This window comes from Pseudophryne corroboree, chromosome 3, assembly GCF_028390025.1.
Source record: "Pseudophryne corroboree isolate aPseCor3 chromosome 3, aPseCor3.hap2, whole genome shotgun sequence".
Taxonomy (NCBI): domain Eukaryota; kingdom Metazoa; phylum Chordata; class Amphibia; order Anura; family Myobatrachidae; genus Pseudophryne; species Pseudophryne corroboree.
In genome coordinates, this window is record NC_086446.1 from 494,466,698 (window position 1) to 494,485,693 (window position 18,996).

Genomic DNA, 18,996 nt, shown 5'->3' on the forward strand with positions numbered 1-18,996 from the left:
CCGGGGGAGAGCCAGGAGGGACACAGGAGAGACGCGCGATGCGCTCGTGTCCCTCCAACACATAGGGGGGGGGGGCCGGGGGAGCAGGCACCGCAGGGAGGGAGAGGAGATCGCAGATTGACATGCGGACGCTCGTCCGCATGTCAATCTGTTCTAAATCAGTGGCGCCCCCGCAGCCCCTCGCCCCCAAGCCACCGCGAGGACTGCGGGGGCAGTAGTTACGCCACTGGTAAGTCTATAAAATAATCAGGAAAAGGTTAAACATCCCATAATAAATATGCATACATAGTATAACCAGTATTAGACATTCACCCACCTCATGTTAAAACGCCTGTCTCTTCCTGCTGCCAGCTGCTCTCTTGTCCTGTGCGAAGATTGAGTTCTCAGATCCACACACACAGCAAACTATGTAGGAGAAGCTGCTGCCAATGGAAATGCACAGCAGCTCCATTCTGTTCCTTATACTCCATGTTGTGGTTTAAGCTCTAGTAAACATTGTGTTATACACAGTGCTATTACTATTGTGGTCATGATTTGAGCCAAGGGTGTGGTATGATTTTCATAATATATGTGACAACACATCTCTGGTGTGAATAATTAGGATATTACAAATCATTGAGGAATTCTCTGATTATATTAATTAATTATCCAGTAGGCTGAGTGCTTTGACACTGCTCATAGATATCATATTTAGGCAGTTAATTATGCAGATTGTTTTACTGACATATTACTGTACTTTTTTTGTATCATTGATTGTTTTTGTGCTGTAGTCACAGTATGTAGTCATAGTATTATGGTTTATCTAAATGGTAGCATACATTGTAAAATATAGAGAGAAAAAAATCAGAACAAAAATAAGAGCCCTTCTCATTATTGATTAAACCAGACCTACAGTCTAGTCAAACCCTGACCAGCTCCATAAAACCACAGCCACTTTCCACAGAAGCCACACTCTTATTTTTAATTATATTATGCTTCTCTTGAAGTCTGTCATTCTGGACAGTTCCATCAAAGTCCTGCAGCCCGTAAAAATGTGGCTTGTGGCATACATTGAAATATTTGATAATAATTCTCCGTTATCCACAGGATAACAATGGGATATGATGAAGCGACAGCAGATTTGCACCAATCGGTCAAAGCTTTCCGGCCTCCCAGCAGGCAACGGGCCCGTCTATACATTCCTGCCTCCTGGCTCAGGCAAAACAGTTTTTTGTTTGGTGCGGCAGGAGCCGGACCGTGGTCAGAGGGCTGCTGGTTTTTAGCAGCCATAAGCTTTCTTATTTTATTTTTATAGTCTTACTATTTTTCAGAGCAATCTTTCTAAACAGTGTCTTATACGTACCTTAGAAAGAGTCGCTCCAACAACGCCAGGTCGCGACAACGCATACCCACGAGTACAGTGCTGTTTCGGTGGTTGTCTGTGTTGGATATACTAGCAGGTCCAGCAGACGTTACCAGGCTGTGGCCGGAGCATGGGGAGAAGGTAAGGCATTGGTTCCGCTTAGAAGGGGAATACAGACACAGCCGCACTGTTTTGGGAGGAGACTACTAAACAGTTGCTGACGTGGCTGCCACCTCGGGTGCACCACCGCTAGGCCTTAGGGATCATAGGCTCCAGGAATAGTATGAAGCCGCGATCCCTAGGGTTGATGTCAGCAGTAGGGAGTCAGAAGCTCTCCTGGTCGCCCCTCCCCCCGGTTCATGACCAGTTTCCTCCGAGTCTCCCGCCATGAACTGTTTCCCGCTTCCGTCTCAGACGCTGTACACGAAGGGGACCCAGTCACAGCATAGGCGGCTGTGTGACTGCTGCGTCTGTGTTCACTATAGGTTCATGGAGCGGCAGTGTACACTAGTAGCGTCTGGATCCACTCAGCTTTCACTAACATATTGATCGGTCCTGGAAGCGAGGTGAGTCTCCCTGTATCCCACTCTACTGAGTACGGGTAATACAGCACTAAGTCTCTATCTACCTTTTTGAGTATGAATAGTTAGATAAGTGCCTATTGCAAATGAGTCGGTATACATTTACTGTTGTTTCTTTCGCAATGCGTCTGAATACGGTAGATCTGTTTATACATGATTCAGTAATATGTTCTCCTACATACTTGAAATGTAGTTGATAATGTGCTCATATTGCTTATTATACTAAGGTATAACATGTGACTGACTGCTAGTGTGATTTTTGACTTTACTATATTCTGTCAGTTTTGTTCTATTCTGATCCTCAATACTGGTGCATGGGTAGGGTCGGATTGCATGTCACTTTAAAAAGCTTAATGTGATTACAGTCACAAATTGTGTAGTACACTGTGAAAGTGTTGATTAATTATCATGTCTAAGAGCGGCAGAGGTGAGGAAGATACACTCACAGCAACACCAACGCTCATATCATGTTTGTCTTGCAAAGCTGTGTTATCCTCTAAGGATTTGGTTCAGGATGGGTTGTGTGCAAATTGTTTTAGCTTTCACCAGGGGTTCTTGAAAAAATACAAGTCAATTTCAGATGCAGGTTGATCCACCTTGGGCTATGTTTTCACAGACTTTATCCAGTATAGCTGAAAGGATAATTCCTACAACTCCTGTACCGGGGATAGGTTACACCAGTAGTTTCCAAACTTTTTTGAATCACGGCACCCTAGAGTATCAGAATTTTTTGCACGGCACCCCTAAGCCAATAGTTTTTTATTGAAAAATGTAGAAAGAAATATTAAATTATGTAAATTGTCTTTTTAGGTCATCCTTAGGGTAACTTATGTGGTTAGGGACAAGATTTGCTTCTAATTGTCAATATATTTTATGATTGGCAGCCATTAACACTGGTTTTGCTTTTTACATTGACCAATCAGAATTTGAATTGGTTCTGGACCACCAACCCGAGGCACCCCTGCAAGTGTCCCGAGGCACCCCAGGGTGACGCGGCACACAGTTTGGGAACCACTGGGTTACACGATTAACCCTTACATGCAGCTTCCCACTTGTGGTGTATCACTTCCAGCAGCTGCCTCTCCAAAGAAACAGGCTGGTGGTAAGTAAATCTTTATCCTCACAGGCTACACATAGGAGGTCATTCCGAGTCGTTCGCTCGGAAAATTTCTTCGCATCGCAGCGTTTTTCCGCTTAGTGCGCATGCGCAATGTCCGCACTGCGACTGCGCCAAGTAAATTTGCTATGAAGTTTGGATTTTTACTCACGGCTTTTTCTTCGCTCAGGCGATCGTAGTGTGATTGACAGGAAATGGGTGTTACTGGGCGGAAACAGGCTGTTTTATGGGCATGTGGGAAAAAACGCTACAGTTTCCGGAAAAAACGCGGGAGTGGCTGGAGAAACGGAGGAGTGTCTGGGCGAACGCTGGGTGTGTTTGTGACGTCAAACCAGGAACGATAAGCACTGAACTGATCGCAGATGCCGAGTAAGTCTGAAGCTACTCTGAAACTGCTACGAGATGTGTAATCGCAATATTGCGAATCTTTCGTTCGCAATTTTAAGAAGCTAAGATTCACTCCCAGTAGGCGGCGGCTTAGCGTGTGCAATACTGCTAAAATCGCCTTGCGAGCGAACAACTCGGAATGAGGGCCATAGTTCAGATGAGGATTCATCGGAGGATGAAAGCTCAATTAATTCTACTTTGGCATACGAAGAGGAGGAGGTAGGTCTCAGCTCAGTGGATATAGCTGAGCTAATTAAAGCAATGAAAGCCATTCTATCCTTAGAGGATTCAGCAGAACCTGTGTTAAAAACCAAGGCACCTGTGTTTAAATGTCCCAACACAGTTAAGATTGAGTTTCCAGGGTCAGATCAGCTGACGGAAATCATGGAATAGGCTTGGGCTACACCTAATAAAAGTTTGGAATTCCAATTATCCTCTTCCAGCTGGGGATTGTTTAAAAAGGGAGGTGGCTCCTAAAGTAGATACGCATGTGATTCGATTAGTGCAAAAATCTAAATTACCTTTGCCTTCAACATCATTAAATTATGTCATGGATAGGAGAGTGGATGGTTTTCTAAAAACCATTTTTTACCTGGGGCAGTCATAAGGCCAGCCATGGCTTCAGCTTGGATAGCAAAGGCAGTAGCTGCCTGGGCTGATGCACTGGAGGGGGATTTTTCAATAGCATCTAGAGAACAAAAATCCCATATAGCACATATAAAACAGGCTGCAATGTTCTTGGAAGAAGCAGCATTGGATATGGGTACTATTGCCTCCAGGGCATCAGCTTCAACAATAGCTGCTCATAGAGCAGTTTGGCTATGTACGTGGAAAGCTGATTCAGAATCTAAGAAGGTTTTGGAAAATATTCTTTTTGGTAAATAATTGACAAATATTTTGGACTCAGAAGAAGACTCCAAGAAAGTAAAGTTTCCTTCCACATACAATTTAAAACCTAAAGTTACGGCTTTTCGGCCCCTTCGGTCTCAAGGAAAAGCTAAAGGTAAAAGTGATAGCAGGCAGTCCCAATACAACACGTCTGGTAAGACTAAAAAGCATTGGGCTACCAGAGGACCGGTTGGTAAAACAGATAAGCCATCAGCCTGATGGTGCGGGCCTCCACCTGGGGGATCCCAGGGTGGGGGCCAATTTCTTCAGGTTGCACAGATCTGGCATCAGTCTACAACAGATGCCTGGGTGCAGGAAGCAGTATCTCTAGGTTATGCTTTTGCATTCAAGAAGCACCCTCCTCGAAGGTTTTTTTGCACCAGCCCCGTCTCGGGTAGAGACGAAGGCCAGGGCTTTGCAAGAGGCAGTTCAGAAATTGCTTCAGTCAGGAGTAGTCATTCCAGTTCCTCATGCACAATGAGGACAGGGGTTTTACTCCAACTAGTTTTTTTAGTTCAGAAGCCAAATGGGTCATTTCGGCCCATTCTCAATCTCAAAGTGCTGAACAAGTACACTTGGGTACCTCGGTTTCACATGGAGACTTTACGTTCCATCATTTTGGCCATTGAGCCAGGGCATTATATGGTATCCCTGGATATACAGGATGCTTACCTACATGTTCCTAAAGCACTGTCCATCAGTACTAACTCAGGTTCATTATCCTCCAACAGCATCTTCAGTTCCAGGCCCTACCTTTTGGGTTAGCCACAGCCCCCAGAGTATTTACCAAGATTATGGTGGTATTGGTAGCTTATCTCCGCCCACAGGGACTAAGAATTTTTCCATACCTCGACAATCTTTTAATCCTGGTACAGTCGCAGGAATTGCTCCTATGTCATCTACAACAGACAATAACGTGTCTGCAGAAGCACGGGTGGCTCATAAATTGGGCAAAATCGTCTCTGGTTCAATCACAGCGGATGACTCACTTGGGGGATGTACTGGATTCAAGTCTCCAGAGAGTAATGTTACCTCTGAACAAGATATCCAAGGTTCAGTCAAGGATTTAGGACTTGCTACACAGTCAAAAGGTATCCATTCATGCAGCAATGCATGTGATGGGTTTGATGGTGTTGTAAAAGCCTATAATTTATCCTATGTAAAACATTCTAAAAGGTTAATGAACACAGTACGCAATTGGAATACCGTAAGAGTACGCACGTAGCGTAGCAAACGCTTAGCCGTGGACGAGACGCACGAGCGGCACGTTCGCTCACGGCTTAAAGCGTAAAGGCAAGCACGTTATAGGCTGCCGGCTAACGTAATGATACGCTATCAGCGTAGCGGACGCTCGAGACCACGAGGAGATCACAAGCGGCGCTGACGCTCACAGAGTTAAACCTTTGTAACAATATCATAAACAATGTACTTATACTGTAAACCTTTGTGCAGTGATAAGGTGTAAATGCAACATAGTGTAACCTTGTTAGTTTAAAAGCTGTATGAGCATATGTGACGCTCAGAGAACACTTTATCAATATAATAAACACTCAAATACCGGTCTAAGGTTCTAACACCTTTAAGGGAGAGAATGAACGTTCAATTGCAAAAGAATACACAATACAAGTTATACACTACCAAACTAACATAACATACCTAACCGAATTACTACACATAAAATACAATAGCGGCACAATAACATTTAAGGGGGAAGGAGAGAGAGAATGGCTTACAACAAATAGGAGATAAATATGGTTGCAGAGAACTTACGCACAAGGGGAAACAATCGCAAGAGCCTTTCTGGATATCCAGCTCCCGATTATCAGTGATGAGAACCGTTGAAAAGAGTAGAGAGCTGGCCCAGGTCGGCTTGTCTTTATATACACTTACACATAGTACAGTACAATGGTCCCTACATTCTTATTGTTCATTGGACACAGGAATTCGTCTCCGCATTATAACAAAAGGTCATAGGTTGGTTCATACAGGTGGGCTGTGACTATTCCAAACTGCTCAGGTGGGAGGGAAACTGGGTTTCCCGCCGCATGGGTAATAAAGTGCAAATATAGTAAATGTCCATAAACTTCTTATGTCCATAACTATACGCACGAGCGAGTAATCCGCTTCAAACCAACACCGGAATATTGCTAATTATATTCTCTTCCGATGGATACTAAACACCACTGTGTAACCCCTGTCTGACCCTTCGTATCAAACAAAGAGGGATCTCTTTGTCCCTGAACATGCTACATTAACTAAACTTTCAGATTCTATCAAAGGGACCATAATCTACAAAATACATTATATGACTAAAATATGTTACGATTGAGTCGCCCGCTAGACGCACACAAACTCTACCGTAAATGCGCATATCGTGCGCCTGCGGGTGCACGCAAAGGCGAGTATATGCACGCACGGGAGGGCTCATGCACGTGCAGCAGGCACTCGCATGAGGTGCATATATGGCAATGTGCAGCGTGATATTTTTCTGACTTTGACAGTGTCAACATTTCGACATGGTGGAGTATGCACAATTCCACTCGAGGCCTCTGCAGCGTCTGATTCTTGCCAAATGGAATGGGTTGCATCAGACGATAAAAACAGACTATGGTTCTTACGATAGAAGTAAGAAGGTCATTAGCCTGGTGGCTACAGACATCCCATCTGGATAAGGGGAGACCCTTTTGGATATCAGATTGGGAAATTCTGACGACAGATGCCAGTCTCCAGGACTGGAGAGCAGTGTCAGGAAGGTTGTGTTTCCAGGGGCAATGGACCAAGGAAGAAGGTTGCCTGCCAATAAATTTATTGGAACTTCAGGCCATATACATGGCACTGATACAGACAAAGGACATTCTTCGGGGAAAACCAGTCCAGATCCACTCGGACAATGCGACGGCAGTAGCATACCTCAACCATCAGGGAGGAACTCGCAGCCGAAAAGCGATGAAGGAGGTAAGTCACATACTAAAGTGGGCAGAACTTAATCATCCAGCCTTGTCTGCAGTGTTCGTTCCAGGAGTCCTAAACTGGGAAGTGGACTTTCTCAGTCGACACGCCATTCTGGCAAGCAAATGGGCTTTACACCCGGAGGTCTTTCAGACTCTAGTAGACAAGTGGGGGTCGCCAGAGATAGATCTCATGGCGTCCCATCTGAACAACAAAGTTCTCACATACAGGTCAAGAACAAAGGATTCCATAGCGATCTTTCTGGATGCCCTGTCGGTGAGATGGGACTTTTATCTGGCTTATGTGTTTCCTCCAATCATCCTATTACCCAGGGTGGTGAGAAAGATAAAGCAAGGGAAAGGTGCCATGATACTAATAGCCCAGAAGGCATTGGTACACAGATCTGCAGAGAATGTCGATGGATGCTCCACTTCTGCTCCCTCAACGTCCAGATCTACTGAGGCAGGGTCCTTGTTATCACAGACATCTGGATCTTTGACGGCGTGGCTCTTGAAACCTCTATCCTGAAGTCAAGAGGATTCTCACAGCAGGTAATTCACACTATGCTCAGAGCAAGGAAACCTTCCTCAGCTCGCATTTATCACCGAATATGGCAAACCTATATTCATTGGTGCAGTGAACGGAAAATGGACCCTATGTCTTTCAGAGTTTCCAGGGTCTTAGCATTCCTTCAGGCAGGAATGGATAAAGGTTTGATGGTGGCTTCCTTGAGAGTGCAAGTGTCAGCATTGACTGTATGGTTCCAAAAGAAAATTGGCAACTTACAGGATGTGGGTACTTTTTTCCAGGGAATGCTGCGCATTCAACCTCCTTTTGTTCCTCCTACAGTGCCTTGGAACTCAAGTCTAGTCCTGAAAGCCCTTTAAGTTGCTCCATTTGAACCACTTAATAAAGTGGATCTTAAATGGTTGACAGCTAAAGTTCTCTTTCTACTGTCTGTAGCATCAGCTAGAAGAGTATCAGATTTAGGGGCATTATCATGTCGTTCCCCATTTCTGATTTTTTATCCAGATAAAGCAGTTCTCAGAACTAGATCTGGATATCTTCCAAAGGTGGTGTCTAAATTCCACCTTAATGGAGACATTGTAGTCCTGGTTTTCCAGGTACCGGGACTTTCTGTGGGAGATGCATCGCTGGACGTGGTCCGTGCATTAAGGATCTACGTGGATCGTACCAGTGCCATCAGAAAGACAGATTCTCTTTTCATTCTCTACGGATTTCACAAGAGAGGATGGTCTGCTGATAAGCAGACACTAGCAAGATGGCTTCGGATGACGATTTCAGAAGCATATTCTCAAGCTGATCTCCCTATTCCAGCTGTCTCTGCTCACTCTACTCGTAAGGTAGGTCCATCATTGGCAGCACAACGTGGTGCTTCAGCAGAACAGATATGTAAGGCAGCCACATGGTCTTCCATTAACACACTCATTAGACATTATGCCATGGATACCTTTGCCTCTAATGATGCTGAAATTGGACGAAGGATTCTCCTGTCCAATCAGGAGCGTCCCCACCACTAAATTGCTTTGGGAAATCCCATTGTTATCCTGTGGTAAGAACTTACCATTGATAATGGTATTTCTCCTAAGTCCACAGGATCCACAGGGATCCCACCCTGACGCACCTGATTTGAGGATCCTTTTACTCACTAACCTCTTCCTTTTTGTACGGAAGGGTGTGCATGTGTGTTCTTATCGCCTGATTAGGGCTATCTATGATGCTCTGGCCTTGAGCTTTGTAATACAACTGATTTGCCTGGACCAGGAAGCGGGGATATATGGACGGGCCCGTTGCTTGCTGGGAGGCCAGAAAGCTTTGACCGATTGGTGCAAATCCTCTATCGCTTTATCATATCCCATTGTTATCCTGTGGCTCCTGTGGACTTAGGAGAAATACCGTTATCAACGGTAGGTTCTTACCATAACGTATATTTAGCATTTCAAGCCCTTTGAACTTGAGGCCCCTTCAGAATGGGTAGGTGGATCAGTTCTTGTACAAACAGGGGCAGGTCCTAGTTTCCACATAATAATTTCCTCACAAATATAGAACAGTTAGAAATTTGTTAAGGTCATCAGAAATCCAGGTTGGTGCCAAAGAGTCATAACATCTAGTATGTGGTTGTTTTGAAGACCTGCTCATTTCAAAACACCTTATTCAGGTCACAAACATTCATTTGATCCCATATACAGATGTAGCCACGCTCATCGTTGCCGCACACACCATTAAAGTCTATGGTGCGAACACCGCTGCGGCAGCATTTGCACTATGCCGCGATGGGGGAGCATGTGCATACGCATCACGTTATAAATGAGTTTGGCTAAATCTGTAGTTATACATAGGGCCTTTTTCATATTTGTAAGTAAAGCAAAAAAGCAAGCAGCTGGACCAAGTTCAGACAATTGGCCCTGATTTGTAAAGAGAAATGAATCATATTGTCTGTTTATTACTTGTGTTATATTACAGTAGCTGTGAGTCTAGGCACATAGTGCTCAAGGCATGCTTATCAATTCAGTGTACCAAACACCACATTCCTGGCTGCCTTGTCTGGTAGTTTTGTGAACAGTCTGTTGATCAGATGATGCTATTGGTACCCGGTACTTTCTATGTTGTAGTGTGCATTTTTCCCCACTGTAGCAATGATGAATCAACGCATCATATCTGCACAAATCTCTTGTCTCACCCATTGTAACTTTGTTGTGTGACCAAGATAGCTGTGTCGTCTAGTACTTTCCTGATCTGGATGAACAATCTATGAGATTTAACAAGAACTACAACAATCCAGTGTTTGTGATGGTGCACATTTTGGAGTGCATGTATGAGTGTAGTGTTACTTGTAAAAAAATTACTATGCAGTCACTTCTTATTTTGCTACTGGCAGGTCTTATGCATGACCGAGTAACACAGATACATTTTATGTAAAAGAATTTATACTTCTGTACATGCCCCTTGTATACAAGAATGTTATCAATCTGGTCCTACCATTCCTCTCCCCCTGGGACCTTGTGCATTGTTCAGTTTCCAGTTATTGTAGCTGTGCTATATTTGTCTTGTACTTGTGTCTGTTGAAAATAAAATAAAACAAATACATAGAGAGTTAGCTTGAAGCTCTGTGAGGGTCCTTTGCTCTACATATTGTGCCTAATACAAAGTTGATTGCAAAACAAAATTTTCCTCTAATGGGCAAAACCATGTGCAGTGCGGGTGAGGCAGATGTAACATGTGCAGAGAGAGTTAGACTTGGCCAGGTTATATTGTTTCTCTGTATGGTAAATACTGGCTGCTTTATTTTTACACTGCAATTTAAATTTCAGTTTGAACACACCCCACCCAAATCTAACTCTCTCTGCACGTTATATCTGTCCCACATGCACTGCACATGGTTTTGCCCATTAGAGGAAAATGCTGTTTTGCAATCAACCTTGAATTATGCCCTTTATCTTATAATTTCCATTAAAAATACAATAACTGTACCTGTTTATATACTGTATAACCAAACCTTCCTGAGCTTATCTTATTTGCTGATCTGTTTCAGGTACATTAAGATTGGGGATAAGGAATGTGAGTACAGCCCCAGTTTCCGTCTTATCCTGCACACAAAACTGGCCAACCCCCATTATCAGCCTGAGATGCAGGCACAGTGCACCCTGATTAATTTCACTGTCACCCGTGACGGGCTGGAGGACCAGCTGTTGGCGGCTGTAGTGAGCATGGAGCGACCAGATCTGGAAGAACTCAAGGTAATAAAGCTTGCAGTCAGTTCAATGACAGCCTGGATAACCTCACTCACAGAATATGGCATCCATGTCTGGCTCCTTACTTGTACAGTATTTTGTGTCTATGAACAAACAGTGGTTTATTGAGAAGAAGAGGAGTTTTCAGTGCATAGAGATAGGCTAGCAACTAGAATGAGCTTAGAGCTATATGAACAGATTTATTGTCCGAAATAGGCCTGTGATGATATACAGTGCCTTGCTAAAGTATTCACCCCCTATACATTTTTCATGTTTTGTTGCCTCACAACCTGAAATTAAAATGGATTGTTTGAAGTTTTGCATCATTTCATTCACAACTTTGAAGATGTTTTTTCTCTGACGTCCTAGTGGATGCTGGGACTCCGTCAGGACCATGGGGAATAGCGGCTCCGCAGGAGACAGGGCACAAAATTTAAAAGTTTGACCACTAGGTGGTGTGTACTGACGCCTCCCCCTATGACCCTCCTCCAAGCCTCAGTTAGGTTTTTGTGCCCGTCCGAGCAGGGTGCAATCTAGGTGGCTCTCCTAAAGAGCTGCTTAGAAAAAGTTTGTTAGGTTTTTTATTTTCAGTGAGTCCTGCTGGCAACAGGCTCACTGCAACGAGGGACTTAGGGGAGAAGAAGTGAACTCACCTGCGTGCAGGATGGATTTGCTTCTTAGGCTACTGGACACTAGCTCCAGAGGGACGATCACAGGTACAGCCTGGATGGGTCACCGGAGCCGCGCCGCCGACCCCCTTGCAGATGCCGAATAGAGAAGAGGTCCAGAAACCGGCGGCAGAAGACGTCTCAGTCTTCATGAGGTAGCGCACAGCACTGCAGCTGTGCGCCATTGCTCTCCGCACACTTCACACCAGCGGTCAATGAGGGTGCAGGGCGCTGGGGGGGGGCGCCCTGGGCAGCAATGTAATATACCTATTCTGGCTAAAATATATCACATATAGCCCCTGGGGCTATATGGATGTATTTAACCCCTGCCAGGTTCCAAAAAAACCGGGAGAAGAAGCCCGCCGAAAAGGGGGCGGGGCCTATTCTTCTCAGCACACAGCGCTATTTTCCTGCCCAGCTCCGCTGCGAGGAAGGCTCCCAGGACTCTCCCCTGCACTGCACTACAGAAACAGGGTAAAAACAGAGAGGGGGGGCACTTATTGGCGATATTTATAATATTTGAGCTGCTATAAAGGGAACACACTTATTAAGGTTGTCCCTATATATATTTATAGCGCTTGGGTGTGTGCTGGCAAACTCTCCCTCTGTCTCCCCAAAGGGCTAGTGGGGTCCTGTCTTCTATCAGAGCATTCCCTGTGTGTCTGCTGTGTGTCGGTACGTATGTGTCGACATGTATGAGGACGATGTTGGCGTGGAGGCGGAGCAATTGCCTGTAATGGTGATGTCACCCCCTAGGGAGTCGACACCAGAATGGATGGCTTTGTTTATGGAATTACGGGATAGTGTCAGCACGCTACAAAAGTCGGTTGACGACATGAGACAGCCGGCAAACCAGTTAGTACCTGTCCAGGCGTCTCAGACACCGTCAGGGGCTGTAAAACGCCCTTTACCCCAGTCGGTCGACACAGACCCAGACACTGACACTGAATCCAGTGTCGACGGTGAAAAAACAAATGTATTTTCCAGTAGGGCCACACGTTATATGATCACGGCAATGAAGGAGGCTTTGCATATCTCTGATACTGCAAGTACCACAAAAAGGGGTATTATGTGGGGTGTGAAAAAACTACCGATAGTTTTTCCTGAATCAGAGGAACTGAATGAAGTGTGTGATGAAGCGTGGGTTACCCCAGATAGAAAACTGCTAATTTCAAAGAAGTTATTGGCATTATACCCTTTCCCGCCAGAGGTTAGGGCGCGCTGGGAAACACCTCCTAGGGTGGATAAGGCGCTCACACGCTTATCAAAGCAAGTGGCGTTACCGTCTCCTGATACGGCCGCCCTCAAGGATCCAGCTGATAGGAGGCTGGAGAATACATTAAAAAGTATATACACACATACGGGTGTTATACTGAGACCAGCAATCGCCTCAGCCTGGATGTGCAGTGCTGGCGTGGCTTGGTCGGAGTCACTGTCTGAAAATATTGATACCCTGGATAGGGACAGTATTTTACTGACTATAGAGCAGTTAAAGGATGCATTTCTTTATATGCGAGATGCACAGAGAGATATTTGCACTCTGGCATCAAGAGTAAGTGCGATGTCCATATCTGCCAGAAGAAGTTTATGGACGCGCCAGTGGTCAGGTGATGCGGATTCCAAACGACATATGGAAGTATTGCCGTATAAGGGGGAGGAATTATTTGGGGTCGGTCTATCGGATCTGGTGGCCACGGCAACGGCCGGAAAATCCACCTTTTTACCCCAGGTCACCTCCCAGCAGAAAAAGCCGCAGGCTTTTCAGCCGCAGTCCTTTCGTTCCTATAAGAACAAACGAGCAAAAGGACATTCCTATTTGCCCCGAGGCAAAGGAAAGGGTAAGAGACTGCAACAAGCAGCTCCTTCCCAGGAGCAGAAGCCCTCCCCGGCTTCTACAAAGGCGTCAGCATGACGCTGGGACCTTACAAGCAGATTCAGGGGCGGTGGGGGGTCGCCTCAAACATTTCAGCGCACAGTGGGCTCACTCGCAGGTGGACCCCTGGATCCTGCAGGTAGTATCTCAGGGTTACAGGTTGGAATTCGAGAAGTCCCCTCCTCGCCGTTTCCTAAAGTCTGCTTTGCCAACGTCTCCCTCCGACAGGGCGACGGTATTGGAGGCCATTCACAAGCTGTATTCTCAGCAGGTGATAGTCAAGGTACCCCTCCTACAACAGGGACAGGGGTATTACTCCACGCTATTTGTGGTACCGAAGCCGGACGGCTCGGTAAGACCGATATCCCTTACTTGGACGATCTCCTGATAAGGGCAAGATCCAGAGAACAGCTGGAGGTCGGAGTAGCACTAACCCAAGTAGTGCTCCAACAACACGGGTGGATTCTGAATTTTCCAAAATCCCAACTGATCCCGACGACACGTCTGTTGTTCCTAGGGATGATTCTGGACACTGTTCAGAAAAAGGTATTTCTTCCGGAGGAGAAAGCCAGGGAGTTATCCGATCTAGTCAGGAACCTCCTAAAACCAGGAAAAGTATCTGTGCATCAATGCACAAGAGTCCTGGGAAAAATGGTAGCTTCTTACGAAGCGATTCCATTCGGCAGATTCCATGCACGAACTTTTCAGTGGGATCTGCTGGACAAATGGTCCGGATCGCATCTGCAGATGCATCAGCGGATAAAATTGTCCACAAGGACAAGAGTGTCTCTGCTATGGTGGTTGCAGAGTGCTCATCTGTTAGAGGGCCGCAGATTCGTCATACAGAACTGGGTCCTAGTGACCACGGATGCCAGCCTGAGAGGCTGGGGAGCCGTCACACAGGGAAGAAACTTCCAGGGCGTGTGGTCAAGCCTGGAGACGTCTCTTCACATAAATATACTGGAGCTAAGAGCAATCTACAATGCTCTAAGCCTGGCAAAACCTCTGCTTCAGGGTCAGCCGGTGTTGATTCAGTCGGACAACATCACGGCAGTCGCCCACGTAAACAGACAGGGCGGCACAAGAAGCAGGGGGGCAATGGCAGAAGCTGCAAGGATTCTCCGCTGGGCAGAAAATCATGTGTTAGCACTGTCAGCTGTGTTCATCCCGGGAGTGGACAACTGGGAAGCAGACTTCCTCAGCAGACACGATCTGCACCCGGGAGAGTGGGGACTTCATCCAGAAGTCTTCCACATGTTTGTGGTCCATTGGGAAAGACCAATGGTGGACATGATGGCGTCCCGCCTCAACAAAAAACTGGACAGGTATTGCGCCAGGTCAAGAGACCCTCAGGCAATAGCTGTAGACGCTCTGGTAACACCATGGGTGTACCAGTCAGTGTATGTGTTTCCTCCTCTGCCTCTCATACCAAAAGTACTGAGAATTATACGGCAAAGGGGAGTAAGAACGATACTCGTGGCTCCGGATTGGCCAAGAAGAACTTGGTACCCGGAACTTCAGGAGATGCTCACGGAAGATCCGTGGCCTCTACCTCTAAGACGGGACCTGCTTCAGCAGGGACCGTGTCTATTCCAAGACTTACCGCGGCTGCGTTTGACGGCATGGCGGTTGAACGCCGAATCCTAAGGGAAAAAGGCATTCCGGAAGAGGTCATCCCTACCCTGGTAAAAGCCAGGAAGGAGGTGACTGCACAACATTATCACCGCATTTGGAGAAAATATGTTGCGTGGTGTGAGGCCAGGAAGGCCCCGACGGAGGAATTTCAACTGGGTCGATTCCTACATTTCCTGCAAACAGGATTGTCTATGGGCCTCAAATTAGGGTCCATTAAGGTTCAAATTTCGGCCCTGTCGATTTTCTTCCAGAAAGAATTGGCTTCAGTTCCTGAAGTCCAGACTTTTGCAAAAGGAGTACTACATATACAGCCCCCGGTTGTGCCCCCAGTGGCACCGTGGGATCTTAATGTAGTTTTGGATTTTCTCAAATCCCATTGGTTTGAGCCACTCAAATCGGTGGATTTGAAATATCTTACATGGAAAGTAACCATGCTACTGGCCCTGGCTTCAGCCAGGAGAGTGTCAGAATTGGCGGCTTTATCGTATAAAAGCCCATATCTGATTTTCCATTCGGACAGGGCAGAACTGCGGACGCGTCCTCACTTTCTGCCTAAGGTGGTTGCAGCGTTTCACCTGAACCAGCCTATTGTGGTGCCTGCGGCTACTAGCGATTTGGAGGATTCCAAGTTGCTGGACGTTGTCAGAGCATTTAAAATATATATTTCAAGGACGGCTGGAGTCAGAAAATCTGACTCGCTGTTTATACTGTATGCACCCAACAAGCTGGGTGCTCCTGCTTCTAAGCAGACGATTGCTCGTTGGATTTGTAGCACAATTCAACTTGCACATTCTGTGGCAGGCCTGCCACAGCCTAAATCTGTCAAGGCCCATTCCACAAGGAAGGTGGGCTCATCTTGGGCGGCTGCCCGAGGGGTCTCGGCATTACAACTCTGCCGAGCAGCTACGTGGTCAGGGGAGAACACGTTTGTAAAATTCTACAAATTTGATACCCTGGCTAAGGAGGACCTGGAGTTCTCTCATTCGGTGCTGCAGAGTCATCCGCACTCTCCCGCCCGTTTGGGAGCTTTGGTATAATCCCCATGGTCCTGACGGAGTCCCAGCATCCACTAGGACGTCAGAGAAAATAAGATTTTACTTACCGATAAATCTATTTCTCGTAGTCCGCAGTGGATGCTGGGCGCCCATCCCAAGTGCGGATTGTCTGCAATACTTGTACATAGTTATTGTTACAAAAAAATCGTGTTGTTATTGTTGTGAGCCGTCTGTTCAGAGGCACCTACGTTTGTCATACTGTTAACTGGGTTCAGATCACAAGTTGTACGGTGTGATTGGTGTGGCTGGTATGAGTCTTACCCGGGATTCAAAATCCTTCCTTATTGTGTACGCTCGTCCGGGCACAGTATCCTAACTGAGGCTTGGAGGAGGGTCATAGGGGGAGGAGTCAGTACACACCACCTAGTGGTCAAACTTTTAAATTTTGTGCCCTGTCTCCTGCGGAGCCGCTATTCCCCATGGTCCTGACGGAGTCCCAGCATCCACTACGGACTACGAGAAATAGATTTATCGGTAAGTAAAATCTTATTTTTTTTATTGTGAAGCAAACAAATAGGACAAAATAACAGAAAACTTCAGCGTGCATAACTATTCTCCCCCCTAAAGTCAGTACTTTGTAGAGCCACCTTTTGCAGCAATTACAGCTGCAAGTCGCTTTGGATAAGTCTCTATGAGCTTGCCACATCTTGCCACTGGGATTTTTGCCCATTCCTCAAGGCAAAACTGCTCCAGCTCCTTCATGTTGGATGGTTTCCGCTTGTGAACAGCAATCTTCAAGTCTGACCACAGATTCTCAATTTGATTTAGATCTAGGCTTTGACTAGGCCATTCCAACACATTTAAATGTTTCCCTTAAAACCACTCTAGTGTTGCTTTAGCAGTGTGCTTCGGGTCATTGTCCTGCTGGAAGGTGAACCTCCGTCCCAGTCTCAAATCACAGGCAGACTGAAACAGGTTTTGCGCAAGAATATCCCTTTATTTAGCACCATCCATCTTTCCCTCGACTTGAAACAGTTTACCAGTCTCTGCTGCTGAAAAACATCCTTACAGCATGATGCTGCCACCACCATGTTTCACTGTGGGGATGGTGTTTTTGGGGTGATAGAATGTGTTGGGTTTGCGCCAGACATAGCATTTTCCTTGGTGGCCGAAAAGTTAAATTTTAGTCCAGAGCACCTTTCTCCATACATTTGGGGAGTCGTCCACATGCCTTTCGGCAAAGTCAAAACGTGCCTTCTTATTTTTAACACTAAGTAATGGCTTTTTTCTGGCCACTCTTCCATAAAGCCCAGCTCTATGGAGTGTACGGCTTATTGTGGTCACATGCGCAGATACACCAGTCTCTGCTGTGGAACTCTGCAGCTCCTTCGGGGGTAACCTTTGGTCTCTGTACTGCCTCTCTGATTAATGCCCTCCTTGCCCGGTCTGTGAGTTTTGGTGGCTGGCCCTCTCTTGGCAGGTTTGTTGTGGTACCATGTTCTTTCAATTTGAAGATGATGGCTTTGATGGTGCCCCGGGGATCATCAAAGATTTGGATATTTTTTTATATCCTAACCCTGACTTCTCAACAGCTTTGTCCCTGACTTGTTTGGAGAGCTCCTTGGTCTTCATGGTGTGATGCCTCTTGCTTAGTGGTGTTGCAGCCTCTGGGGCCTTTCAGAAAAGATGTGTTTATACTGGCAGATCATGTGACACTTAGATTGCACACAGGTGACATAATTTCACTAATTATGTGACTTCTGAAGGTAATTGGATGCACCAGAACTTTTGAGGGGCTTCATAGCAAAGGGGGTGAATACATATGCACATGCCAATTTTAAAATTTTTATGTATAAAAATTATTTTTTATATACATTTTTCTCATTTCAACTTAGACTATTTTGTGCAGATCCATCACATAAAATTCAGATGGAAAAAAAAAATTAAATTACAGGTTGTAATGTAACAAAATAAGTAAAAAGCCAAGGGGGGTAAATACTTTAGCATGGCACTCTAGGACATCTTCCTGTTTTCAACTTCTATGCGTAATCACATGTAGATAAATACCAAACATCCCACAATAACATATTACAGCTTCTAAGTTGATATTTTTATTATTTGCAGTTTCAAGGACTAGGGGGTATATGTACTAAGTGGTAGGTTTTCAAAACTCCTAATTTTTATTGTTTTTTCCTGATTTAAAAGCTCAATAATATGAAATTCAAAGCCAGGCTTGTTTTGCATTTAATTTTATTGCCCCTTTGGTTCCGCAAAAAGAGGCATATCAGTAGGGTTAGTAAATATACTTCTAGGTCTGTTTGGGATGAGTTGAACTACTGTGCATTTCATTAGACAGTTCTTTGGAAGGGTACATCTTTTACCTACAGTAGTAGTTTGTGAATGTCTATGAGCAATTGGTTTCCTAAGTTCTTAGGCCTTTCTTGCTTCACCATTATGTTGTAACTAAAAGACATTGTTGTTATTTTCTTTCTGATACTTTTGTGGGTAGGATACGCACACATGTTTTGCGAAGCCTGTATACAGTGCACAGGTAAGAGATGCACTATTGCTACTGAAAGAAAGAGCCACACCTGATGACATAAAAGCTTTTTTGGTGAAAAATACAGATGAAAGCAAGACCGATAACGATTAATGTTATTACTAGGAACTAGCATGGTTTTGTGAGGGACAGATCATGCCAAACTAACTTAATTAGCTTCTACGAAAAAGTGAGCGATAATCTTGACCGTGGCAATGCAGTACATGTGGTCTATTTAGATTTTGCAAAAGCCTTCGATTCAGTGCCTCA

The 18,996-nt window shown here is 45.4% G+C and overlaps 1 protein-coding gene across 7 annotated transcripts in view; it reads left to right on the top strand.

The window, feature by feature from the left end:
* Positions 1–18,996, top strand: part of DNAH9 (dynein axonemal heavy chain 9) — a 1,014,643-nt gene that overhangs the window by 786,243 nt on the left and 209,404 nt on the right. For all 7 annotated transcript variants that reach the window (XM_063960955.1, XM_063960958.1, XM_063960957.1 and 4 more), the window contains one exon: positions 10,818–11,022. In XM_063960955.1, the coding sequence (XP_063817025.1) occupies positions 10,818–11,022 (205 nt within the window). The remainder of the gene's footprint in view (positions 1–10,817; positions 11,023–18,996) is intronic.